Raw genomic sequence first — 11,864 nt, 5'->3', positions numbered from 1 at the left:
AAATACAAAAGAAAATAGGCTCTGGTTCAAGATGTTTGTGAATGTAAGCATATATAGCCATTACCTTTGCCTCTCAAGAACCTATCATAATAATGGTGAAATCTGAAATAAAGGGAAGCCCACTACTATAATATGCAAGGAGGGGGCTTCAGCTTCTGAGGTATATATGTGCCCAGCAGAACTCCTGAGTAACTCAGGATGGCAAGAGGGAGAAGTAGACTGAAAATCTATGTGGGGCAGAGTTACTTCACCTACACCTTTTTCTCCCAAGCAAAAAGCCTGACAGAAAGGCATTTAACCACCCTCTTACCAATTCTTTCTTTTAAAAAGGAGCCTTTTAAAAAAGGTATGTAAAGACTGTTTCCAGGTGATCTATAATGGCCAGTATGTTTGTTACAGTTCCTGCCAAAGACTTATTCTTTCAACATTTGTAGGTTTTTAGAATAGTGACAGGTCTCCATCTGTTCGTGGTAAAACTAAGCCTTTCAGGTTCTTTCCTAGTCCATGAATTATTCCTGTTTCTCCCAGGATTTATTTTTCTATTTTTAATATTTATCTTATTCTCTCTTATGTCATGCCTATGTCAAATATCTCAACAAATATTTATGGAACATCTACTTTGGGCAAGGCAGTATTTTGGGTGCTATGATTATTATAGTGAAAATTACAAAATGTTTGCTTTCCTAGGAGTTTACATTCTTCTTAACATCTAGAGATATTTTGTTTTCTCTTCATATTTACGAATGAAGACCGTGAGCTCTGTCTTTATGATTATCTTTACACCTCTCATTTTTCTGTCTTGATTATCTTTGCTATCTTCTTTATGTCTGTCTACTTTATAATTGCTCCTGTTCCAAAGGATTCCATCCATCTCCCTCCACTACTACCATGGAACATACTTTCACAGGCAATACCTCATACTTCTTTGACTTCAGTCTGGCATCTTTATCCTAATTTTAGAAGCATACTTGATATTCCGTGATAGCTAGATGAACATTGCCACTAAAATATCACTCTGACATCTCAAATCTCAGAGATTCCAGCTGAATTGTCACCTATTCCTCTACTATGACAAACAAGTTATATTGCATTTCCTATATCGGTGGAACTTCTCACCATCTACTCAGTCACCTAAACCAGAAACTTAAGGTCATCTTTAAATTATCCAAGCAGCCATCAAATTTTATTGTGCTTCTTTAATACTATTTGAATCTATGTGCATCCGTATTTCAACTGTCTCACCATTATTTCAGGACTTTATACTTTTTTCTTCCAGTTAATGCCATAACTCCGTAAGTGGGACAATCTAAATTTTGACAATCTGTTCATATCCCTGCTAGTATGACCACTCTAAAAATTTTATTCCTATTAGAAAAATCATGTTGACTGTGCATTGCTTAGAAGATCAAGTTCAACTCTTCAGCCTGATACACAATACCACTTGTTACCTCTTTGGCCTCATCTCTTCATTTTTTGCTAATGTACTTACATCTCTTCCTCTTCTACCCCAGAGTATGATGATTCATACTTACTGTTTACTGAGCCCTAAATTTTCAATGCATCTTTACTGTTGCATGCAGTGTTTATTTTGCTTAGAATAAAATTAATGACTTCATTTCATTGGCTAATTGCTAGTAGTCCTGTAAGATACAACTCAGATATAACCCAGCTTTAAGGAGTTTTGAATTATTAGTGTACATTTCTCCTCCTAGATCATTCCATTATATCCTGTATCTGAATCTGTGTCAGGGCATCCCTCACACAGAGTGTTACTGTATGTTTATTCATCTGCCTTCTTTAAAATTTAATACATTTCTTAATGATAAGTGCTGTACTTCTTAACTATAACTCCAGCACCCAGCATTGGGCATGGCACATTCTTGGTCAGTGTTGAATGCCTAAAATAGATTTAGAAAAGCGTTGGCAGATATTATAACTTAATAGGCAAGAAACCCTATACAAATATGTTAAGTAAGTGAGAGAGATCTAGGTTGAAATAGATCAAATCCAGGATGGTAGGTAACAGTATTAAAATAGGTTTTCTTTGGAGAATAAAGGGTGAAAAATAAGTCTGGGATGCTCACAGTGGCCAAAAATTATAAAGCTGTGTGTGTGTGTGTGTGTGTGTGTGTGTGTGTGTGTGTGTGTGTATGCCAGTAATTGTTCTAGTTCTTAGAAATGTAGTAGTAATTAAAAAAAAAAAAGATCTTTTGGAGCTTCTATTTTGGGATAGGAATGGGGAAGAAAACAAGCACAAGATAAATAAAAAATGTTTTAGATAGTCACAAGTGCTACTAAAGAAAAAAAAATACACTGCCAGAATAGAAGATGACAAGGCCAGGGGTGGTAGATAACTGTGTTGTGACTAGTGATGTCAGAATGGATAACCCAGAACCCAGAGTTGGCTTATAATTAGTGTCTGTCCTCTACGAATGGTGGATGAGAGAAAAAGGAATTTCCCCAAAATGCTTTTCCAAATCCCCACATTTTTGCAGTGATGTTAAAGATGCTGGCTTGATGATTAAAAATGGAGAGTTTTGAATATCACGCAAAGGAGAACCTCTTATTTCATAGTGAAGAAGCCTGAGTTAAGATGGTAAAGAATTTTCAAATCTTAAATGAAGTCACAGAAAAGAAATACAGTTCACATTTCCATTCGAAATTCTCATACCAGGAAACTTCTCATTGAAGGGAGTATACATTCACCTCTCAAATAATGAAAAGACATGAAATGTTTGGTTAATTGTAGTAAAGAAGATACTGAAGATCTCAAAGTATTGTATATTGATAACATGTAATATTACTTAACAGAAACGTCACATTTCTTTGTGAACTTTCCAGTACAGGCAGTGTTTTGATGTTCATGTTGTTAAATGCTCAGGCTTGTTTGCACTTAAAAAAGAATCTTTATACTTAATTCTTCATGGAATATTGAGAGCACAACTTATTTTCATGGTTAGCCAAAAAAGATAGACTTTATATTGCTATTAAAAACTTATCCACGGGCTATAACTACTTTCAAAAAGAATTTGTTATTCAGATAAGGGTTTTTTTTGGAACTAGGCCAAAATAAATATTTAAAAAACTACAAAGAAAATACAGAGAAAATTCTTAAGATGGAAATATTTATGCTCACAATCACAGTGATGCTGTGTATTTAAACTGATATACTGTAATGTAAAAAACGTATCAGGTTGAGCTCAGAAGATTCAGGTACAAATATTCTCAATTTCTGATTTGTCAGGGCAGATAGAGAGGAATATGATTTGGAAGAGCAATATAATGCTCAGCAGTTGCTTTGAGACAAAAATAAGTGGCTATATAGTTTCAAAGTCAGAGTGTTAAATTGGATTTATGATATAAGCAGCATACACTGTAGAATGAGATAGGGTGATGTGAAGTAAAGTTAGAGCGATAAGATATTGGTGGTTGTTCAAACAGGAAGGATACTGTCTTCTAGGAGCTTCAGTAGCAGGAATTAGGGATTCCATTCTTGGGAAAAATGGTAGAATATAATGTCATAGTGGGCCTAGAACCAAGACATTAAGCCATTTACTTGTCTAGGACTCATTATAATCATTTTCTAGGTACAGGATGGATCCCAGATGAGAAGTTGTATTAGTTTTCTGTTGCTGCATAAGAAATTAGTACAAATGTAATGGCTTAAAACAGCATCCCTTTATTAGCTCACAGTTCTATAGGTTGGGATACTGGCATGGAGTGACTAGGTTCTGTGTTCAAGGTCTTAAAGGTCTGAAATCAGCATTTTTAAACCCTTGTCAGATAATTCTAACATCTAATTCATCTTGGGTTGGCATCATCTGTCACATCTTATTCAAGCTGTCATGTATCTGGTTCTTGGTATAAGTAGTGATATTTTATTGTCTTTTGGACATTTTGGCTATTATGTTAGGATACTTTGGTCCCTATTTAAAGTGGTTTTTTTTTTTTTTAATTTTTAGTAGGCATTCACTCTTTATAGGTTTGGCACACAGTTCCTGTACTTTTATGGACTGTGGTTCCATGATAACCTAATTTTCAGAACCTTTGTGGTACTCTTTTGGTCTGTTTATTTTGTGCAGGTGGGGTTACCTCTGGTCCCTTCTCATGCTGCTTACGGGGTCTGAAGTAGCTTCCCCAGGATACGGCACTTGGTGCTTCTGGTGAGGGAAGGGAATCTCTGGAACACTTGATGAAGAGTCCTTCCTGGGCCAGGCACTTGTGACAGGGTCTCCCTGGACTGTAAGGAATGGAGGGTGCTTACCAGGTTGAGAGCTTTCTGTGGAGGGATCTCCATTGCTGGTACCAGCAAGTTGCCTGATATTTCTGGGTAGGGGAGAGGAGTCTCAGGCCCATCTGAGGAGAACATTTTCCAGGTGGGAGCTTTTTGTGGTAGGATCACTTTTGCTGGTACCCTTAGCCACTTATGTGTCTGGGTAGTGAAGGGGGATCTCAGGCCCAGTGGGGAAGGAAAGCACTTTCCCTGGTCATTTACTGTCATCAGGGCTTCCAATTGTTCCTCCTTGCAGGTTCTGCAAGGCTCACCTGGTGTTTGGGGGATTCCCATTTGATGTGATGGAGGAAAAGCCTTTTTGAGCCACTTCCTGTTACTAAATTGGGATTAGGAAATGCTGGGCCTGGATCGCATTTTTTTGTTGGTAGAGGGTCATAAGGTGCCCTGCCATGAGGTTGTTCATCCATTCTGAGGGTCCCTAGGCAATTCACCTTCTTTAGACCTTTCAGAGATCTCCTTTGGTTGTCTCATATTATTTCCAGGATATATAGTTGTGCGTATAAAGGGGGAGCAGGGAGAGGGAAGTATAAACCATCTTATCTGGATTAGAAGTCTTCTCTGTGCCTTTTAAGTGCACACCTGATTAGGTCAGGCTCACTCTGGATAATCTCCCAATCAACTGTGCTATATATCATAATCTAATAATGGGAATGATATTCCATCACATTCACAGGTCTCATACTCAAGGGGAGGGGCTACTACAAGGATCATTGGGCATCATCTTAGAATTCTGTCGACCACAGAAGGTGCATGTGAATGTACTGAAGCATTAATTAAGCAATTATCATCCTTTGGAAGGTTTTAATCTGTTAGGATAGTATGAAAGCCAACTACTGTTATAATTATTCTACTCACTTTAAATGAAGTATATCTGATATCAAAAATACTTCATAAAAATCAGAATATTCAAACAACTTTCAGAAGTTAATGTAAATTTCAGACGTTTGATCCAAGCCTTCATTTCTGGCCATGCAGATATCTTCTGTGTGAAAAATATGCTACCTCAAAGATGTTTTAAAAAACTTCACCACCACTCCCCATTTATATTTTGTAGTTATGTGCAAATACTGTGGCTGCCAGCAATTCACATAGAAAATAAAGGTCAGTGATGTTTCTGACTTTAACTTTTTAGAGGTTTATACTTAACACTGCCTACATTTGTATAGGTTGCGCATTGCACAAAATTTCTGATTATTGCTTTAGGTTATAATACAATGTACTCTCACCTATACCAGGATTGAAACTTTTAAGTAAAATTTTCTGGACTGGCCAATACAACCCCCCAAAAATAGTTTTCAGGCTGAATTAGGAGAAAAATCCTTCACTATGTTTAGGTTGGAAGGAAGCATGACCTAAATTTTGATTTCAAATACTCAGGGTTTTGGGTGATGGTTTTACTGGGGACAATTAGAATTGAACTATGTAGACATGTTTTTTTGAAGCCAAGTTTTACCTTTAAGGCTTTCATATTGCAGCTTGTGAGGCTCCAAGCAGCAATTGGGTACTTTGGGTCATTCACACAAGGATTAAGAGTCATATATAAACCATAAAACCTTTTATAAGAAATCAGAATCTGTTTTAAAAATTAATTGTATGAACTAAACATATATAGAAAGAAATTGAAGCTTGAATATATTTAAGAAGGAAAAATTAGACATACCTATAACTGCCCTTTTTCCTTAGTTGTTTACAATCACAGCAAATCGAAGTGTGACGTGTTTAAGAGAAAGGTAATTAAGTTCTAAGGCTTTGTCATCTTATCACTTTTAAAAATACAAGATCTGAGTAGATGAAAGGAAAATAGAGAGGGTTGTTAAATAGCTGAGTCATAGAGTGGAATAGAGAACAAGCGGAAGAGGCAAGAAAGCATACACAGACTGGGTTTGAAGAGAATTGGGAATACTGGTTGTGGTAGATGGTCTCTGATTTGCTTACCAGATCTACTCGCCATCCTTCCTAACCCTGCTCCGTGATTCCAGGAGGCTGACCTTTATCAGCTTCATCGACCAGTCTCTCTGTGTCTTCAGGTTGGGTTTGGCTAATATGAACTACTGACAAGAGATTAGAAGTCAGGAGGAAAGAAGGTAAGGGTATTTATTTCCATGATCTGCCCCCTTCCAAACTTTAGGTTGGCAGTGGATGCGATTTTCTAAGGTTACATCTCTTGTTGGGTGGACTTCTACTAAAACTCTAAGACATTCTGGGTTGCAGGAACTGCTATCTCTCTATGCCCCTTCAAACCTAGTGGTTATAATACTGGCTTCTCACAGTTGCTAGCCTCAGGGTACTTCATCATCTCTTGGTTTCCCTTCATTCTTTACACACTTTAGTCTCTTCATTAAATGCTATTCCATCACTCTTTTAAAGTGTCCCATCAGTTTTTAGCTAGAACTGACTGATACATTGGTAGTGGGGAATAGGAGAAACTTTAAGGTAGTGTTAGGGAGGTGGGATAAACTGCTGTGGAGAGAGATAGGAAGAGAAGGGTTTCAAAGCTTTTAATGGCATTCTATGAATGTAACATGACTTCTTTATGTGAATGACTCTTAATATAGTCTTAAATTGCTTCTTTTTTTTTGTGTGTGTGTGTGTGGTTCATGGGCCTCTCACTGTTGTGGCCTCTTCCATTGCGGAGCACAGGCTCTGGACGTGCAGGCTCAGCGGCCATGGCTCACGGGCCCAGCCGCTCCACAGCATGTGGGATCTTCCTGGACCAGGGCACGAACCCGTGTGCCCTGCATCGGCAGGCATACTCTCAACCACTGCGCCACCAGGGAAGCCCTATAACACTTTATATTGCTGAGAATTCAGATCTCAATTAGAATTTTCACTCTCATTGGAATCCACTACTTGCTCACGACAAATAGGACAGGTCGAGTTCTCAGACAGCCAGCGATCAATGCAGTGAATGTGATATTCATGGGAGCAAGGTAGGATGCGAAGCTTGCTGTTTTCTGTGTACTCTGTAATGCAAATGCTACAGGCTTTTAATGCATCATTTTCACCAAAAGATCTTACAGCCAAGTTGTCAATCTGTGCTTTGGTGAGTCCTGTAGTTGGGTATAGATTATCTCCACTTAAGAGGAAAAACTGTTGCAGATTATGGGAGGGCCCAGAGTCACTTTCATTAAATATTACTGGGGTCATTCGTCTACTCCCTTGCGTGGTCTCTGATGATACATCTGATGATAAGTTTCTTTCTTCACTGCCTTCAAACATCAGTGAATTTTCATCACTTGAGCTGGAACTGGAAATAGTACTGGAACTGGAAATAGTACTGGAACTGGAAATAGGATTGGAACTGGAAATAGGACTGAAACTGGAAATAGGACTAGAACTGGAACTAAACATACAATTGGGTCTTGAATGACAAATCAGCGTGGAACTTGAATGGGTATCATAGCTAGGATTTGAATCACAACAAAATCTACCACTACTACTACCATTAGGACCATCTCTTCTATTTGGTGACTCTGGCCATTCCATGTTTTGACTTGGAGGTGAGACACTGTGCTCTAAATTACTGTTAATGTCCATAAGGTTACTTGAGTTACTAAATTCTGTCATTGTCTGCCTTAACATGCTCTGAATTGGAACAGATGTTGTATCATTTAAGCTAGTATTTAAAATTTTACAAACGGGATTTCTGATGGTATTGACATAAGCTCTCACATCTGCCTGCTCAGAATGTGAATACATATGCCTCAGTCCTCGTTCACTTTCAGAAGTGGCAGTGTTGTTTGGTGTCTCAGATGTTAACTGAGTTCTACTAGCTCTGCTGTCTCTCTGAGAATATGCTCCAGAATGAACTTGTCCTACTTCAAGATTGAAGGGTATGGTTGGATGTATTTTCCTCATTCCCCAAGATTCACCACTGCCGGTTGTATCTGGAGAATTTTCTCCATGAACGGCATTCCTTGTTCTAGAAGTTTCAATAAGACCACTGTTTTGCAACTCAAATCCAGTCATTTGCTGTCTCAATATTTCTTGGTGCTCAGTTCTAGAAAATCTCGCATTCTCACTTACCAGAGGCTGCTCAAAAGTCTGAGATGGTATACTATGATTAAGTCTTTGTACAGTTTCCCTAAGTGAACGTGGAGGCGACCAACTTTCAATTCTTGCTCTGGTTCTCCGATACTCTGGGCTCCTACTTCTTGCTCTTCTCTGACTTCTGGCAGGTGGGAATTCCATTAATGTTTCAGTTGTATCTTGTTCAGACATAGATGGTCTTGTAAATATTGATTCAGATTGTGGATTGTCCACTTGCCTTTGGCTGTCTTCCGTATTTTCTCTTCTGGGAAGTCTTGCAGATGCTACATATTCATTCTCTGGATTTGGACTCCCATTATCAAGGTTAAAATTTGTTTCTAAACTGAATCTGAACTGATCACTTTTAGGATTAATTTGGCTCTGTTCTCTCCAAAATTGGTTTTCTCTTTGTCCACTTGTCATATTTTCAGTTTGTCCAGAACAGTTAAGCCAGTCTATTGTAGAGTCACCACTAGACACATCATCTGAAGAGTCTCCTCTATCTGTTAACAAAAAAAATGGGGAGGGTGCATAAAAGAACTACCAAATTAGAACCATCATAAAATAGCACTCTGAAACTTTGTTTCAAAAACAAACAAAAAATGAGAACTTAAATACTCAGGTGTTTTAAACTGATTTCACATTTATAGAGTTAATATTTTATAAACTACACTGTCTAGATTTATAAGTAAAGGTAGAAAAGTTTCAATTCCATCTGAAAAGAGTGAGCTAATCCTAGATAAACTTAGAGAATTTTTTAAAAAGGGAATCTGGAGGAAGTCTATTTTTCAGTATTTCATCATATACACAGCCCTGTGTACCACTGTAGGAGGAATGTCAAGAGACTTTTTTTTCAGTCCTCTGTCAAAACACTAATACAATTAAACAAGGTAAACACTAGTTAAGGTACAATGCTAATATTTTAGTTCAATTTACATTATTGTCTAATTTTCATTAGTCTCCAACATTACTATTTCTAGGCTCTTCATTTATGTGCTTTTGATAATATATAAGCTGTTTTAAAAGATAAGATTATTGCCCAAACATAAACAAGTTTTACAGGTTTAAAAGAGTTTGAATTTTGAATACTTCTTAATGTTACCAAGATTTTTAATTGACATTAAATTGAAGGTCAGATCAAATGAATAGACTGAACCTAGCATGGTACATATAAGACCATATTCAAGAACCAAAGTATTATAGTATCCTCTTCATTAGACAGTAAAATCCTCTACTTCACACTGGGAGAGAAGGCACCAGACCTGAGGTTCAAGCAGGGTTTCTCAGCCTTAGCACTATTGACATTTTGGTGCCAGACAATTCTTTGTTTTGGGGAGCTATCTTGTGCATTGTGGGATATTTGGCAGCATCCCTGGCCTCTGCCCACTAGATGCTAGTAACACCCATGCCTCCCCTGTGACAACCAAAAATATCTCTAGCCATTGTCAAATGTCCCCAGGTGTTGGAGAGAGCAAAATTGTCCCCAGTTGAGAACCACTTGATTAGAATATAAAATATTTCTGTTTGCTTTTTTTACATGTCTATGTAGAAAAAATAATTCAGGAAGTAGGAGGGACTTTCAATTGAGGTAGAAAACCAAGAAAAATACAAATAGGCTACTTCACACTGTTTCCCAATTAAAACAACCCAAATGTGAATCAGGAAAACAAGCATACCTTGACATTCTCACCAAAAATCAAGTAAATGCCAGTTCTTTTTATGAGAAGTTACTTACCAAATTAATTTATGTCACTTCTGTATAATTTACTATTTACTATTATGAAGTTACTATTTACTATTATGAAGTTCCTTATTCATCCCATCCTATTCCCTCCAAAAGCAAAATATACCTGTATTTTCATCTGAGTCTTGTGGTGGGTTTTCTTTAATTAGCTGAAGTCTTCTCAGCAACTCTTCTTCTGTACTTTCACCTGGAATGCCTAGAAGATTGTTGTCTCTCATAAGTTTGTAATCTTCTTCACTCAGATTATTTACGAACCTGGAGAAATCTTCTTCCCAAACCAATCGGTCCGTTTGACTTATGCGTTGGGCCGAAACTCCATCTTCTTCACGTTGGAATCCGAGTTTTCCATCTTAATAAACAAGTGGAAAATTATCTGAAATTCACGACATAAGTGTTGAAATTCACCAACGGTCATTTAGTTTTCTTCGCTTTCTACTTCCGGCCAGAGTGTCCGGTTCCGACGCAGTCGGATGACGCTCCGCGTAGATTCCTCCCTTCTCCCGGCCCGTCGCAGTTCTGTAGCCCCTGGTGACGGAACAGTTGGGAGCCGCCTCTATCCCGGAAATTGCTAGACGTTGCCTAGGCACCCATTATCTTCCCCGCTGTTAACGAGTAGGGACTGGATTCAGGTTAGGTTTCATTTCATTCAAAACCAGCCCAATGTTACTGAGGGTTTATAGTGTACCAAGCACCATCCTTCACCTCGTTTCACCCACATGAGCCTATTCTCAGGTTTTCAGGAGGCGTTTTCAGGCTCTGATATGCTCTATTTATTCGTTACATTACATATGACTGCCTTCTTCAAAATGCCATGCCAAAGTCAGCCTAGTTAAATGCAGCAATTCTCATTTTCAGGTGCCCAGGGACCTCCGCCTTTTCTCTTCATGAATTTCTCAAATCATAGACTCTCACTAAGAAAGCCCACAATTTTTGATAATTTACCAGGGCCCTAGCTGAGTCTCTTTAGTGTGTCCTCTCCCTTTTAACTGTTAATGGCTTCATCTTGCATTATACAGTCCTTCAATCTTGTTTCAAACAAACAAACAAGAAACACCAAAACTTTGGCAGGCTTTTCTCCTCAGCCAGGGAATTCCTTCTCCACAAAAGCATCAGGTTCACTTTTGTCCTCCTTTCTCCTAAATATTATAAATATTACTTAAACAAAACTAGCCAGAACATCACAGGAACTTTTAAGACAGATACATAATAGTTACTTTGTGTGCCACAATGAGTACTGACTTTGCTGATTTTGTTGCATGTATCACCTGAAAGGCTTGGTGAAAATAAAATAATGCTCATTTGCAATGCTATCTGAAGGAGACCTCTAAGAGCTTCTGGACTCATTAATATTACCAGCCCCACTTAACACTTGTTTAGGAGCTCTTCGTTCAACTTATTCATGTAAAGACAAGATTTGGCTGCTGAATTTGAGACTTTATTCAATTTGACTTATTTAATAATTAATCCATCCAACATAAACTGGGTCAGTTATTGCCTTAGCGGCTAGAGATATGTCAATTGTTGAAGCAGTTTGTACTCCCAAGTAATTCACACACCAGTTGAGGGAAACACCACACAGAAACTATCAAAATACAGTATATTTTATAATAGATTTATATATGCAGTATTGTGTAAGTACAGAGAACTGTGTAGCAATTATTTAATGGGAGTTGGGAAATGTTTCACAGAGGTATTACATTTGAATCTTTAAATATAATTATATTTTCTATTGATGGAAAGTGGCAGTTATGTGTTGCTAGAGAAAGACTATGTCAGATGGAAGAAGTAGACTTGAAA

General features: G+C 37.8%; 2 protein-coding genes across 2 annotated transcripts in view; both read right to left on the bottom strand.

The window, feature by feature from the left end:
• Nucleotides 1-6,245, bottom strand: part of LOC112413489 (ferritin heavy chain-like) — a 54,948-nt gene extending 48,703 nt beyond the window's left edge. The window contains 2 exon segments of the mRNA XM_024765450.1: nt 4,093-4,240; nt 6,230-6,245. Of these exon segments, the coding sequence (XP_024621218.1) occupies nt 4,093-4,240; nt 6,230-6,245 (164 nt within the window).
• Nucleotides 6,246-7,108: 863 nt separating this feature from the next.
• On the bottom strand, nt 7,109-10,416 carry LOC112413488 (E3 ubiquitin-protein ligase RLIM-like). Its single transcript, XM_024765449.1, is given in 3 exon segments — nt 7,109-8,826; nt 10,174-10,395; nt 10,398-10,416. Coding segments are annotated over 3 exon segments (1,959 nt in total).
• Nucleotides 10,417-11,864: the final 1,448 nt, after the last annotated feature.

Source organism: Neophocaena asiaeorientalis, unplaced genomic scaffold (assembly GCF_003031525.2).
Source record: "Neophocaena asiaeorientalis asiaeorientalis breed wild unplaced genomic scaffold, Neophocaena_asiaeorientalis_V1.1 scaffold361, whole genome shotgun sequence".
NCBI classification, from domain to species: Eukaryota; Metazoa; Chordata; class Mammalia; order Artiodactyla; family Phocoenidae; genus Neophocaena; species Neophocaena asiaeorientalis.
The sequence above is the reverse complement of the archived record's forward strand: the minus strand, read 5'-3'. Positions and strand labels throughout refer to the sequence as shown.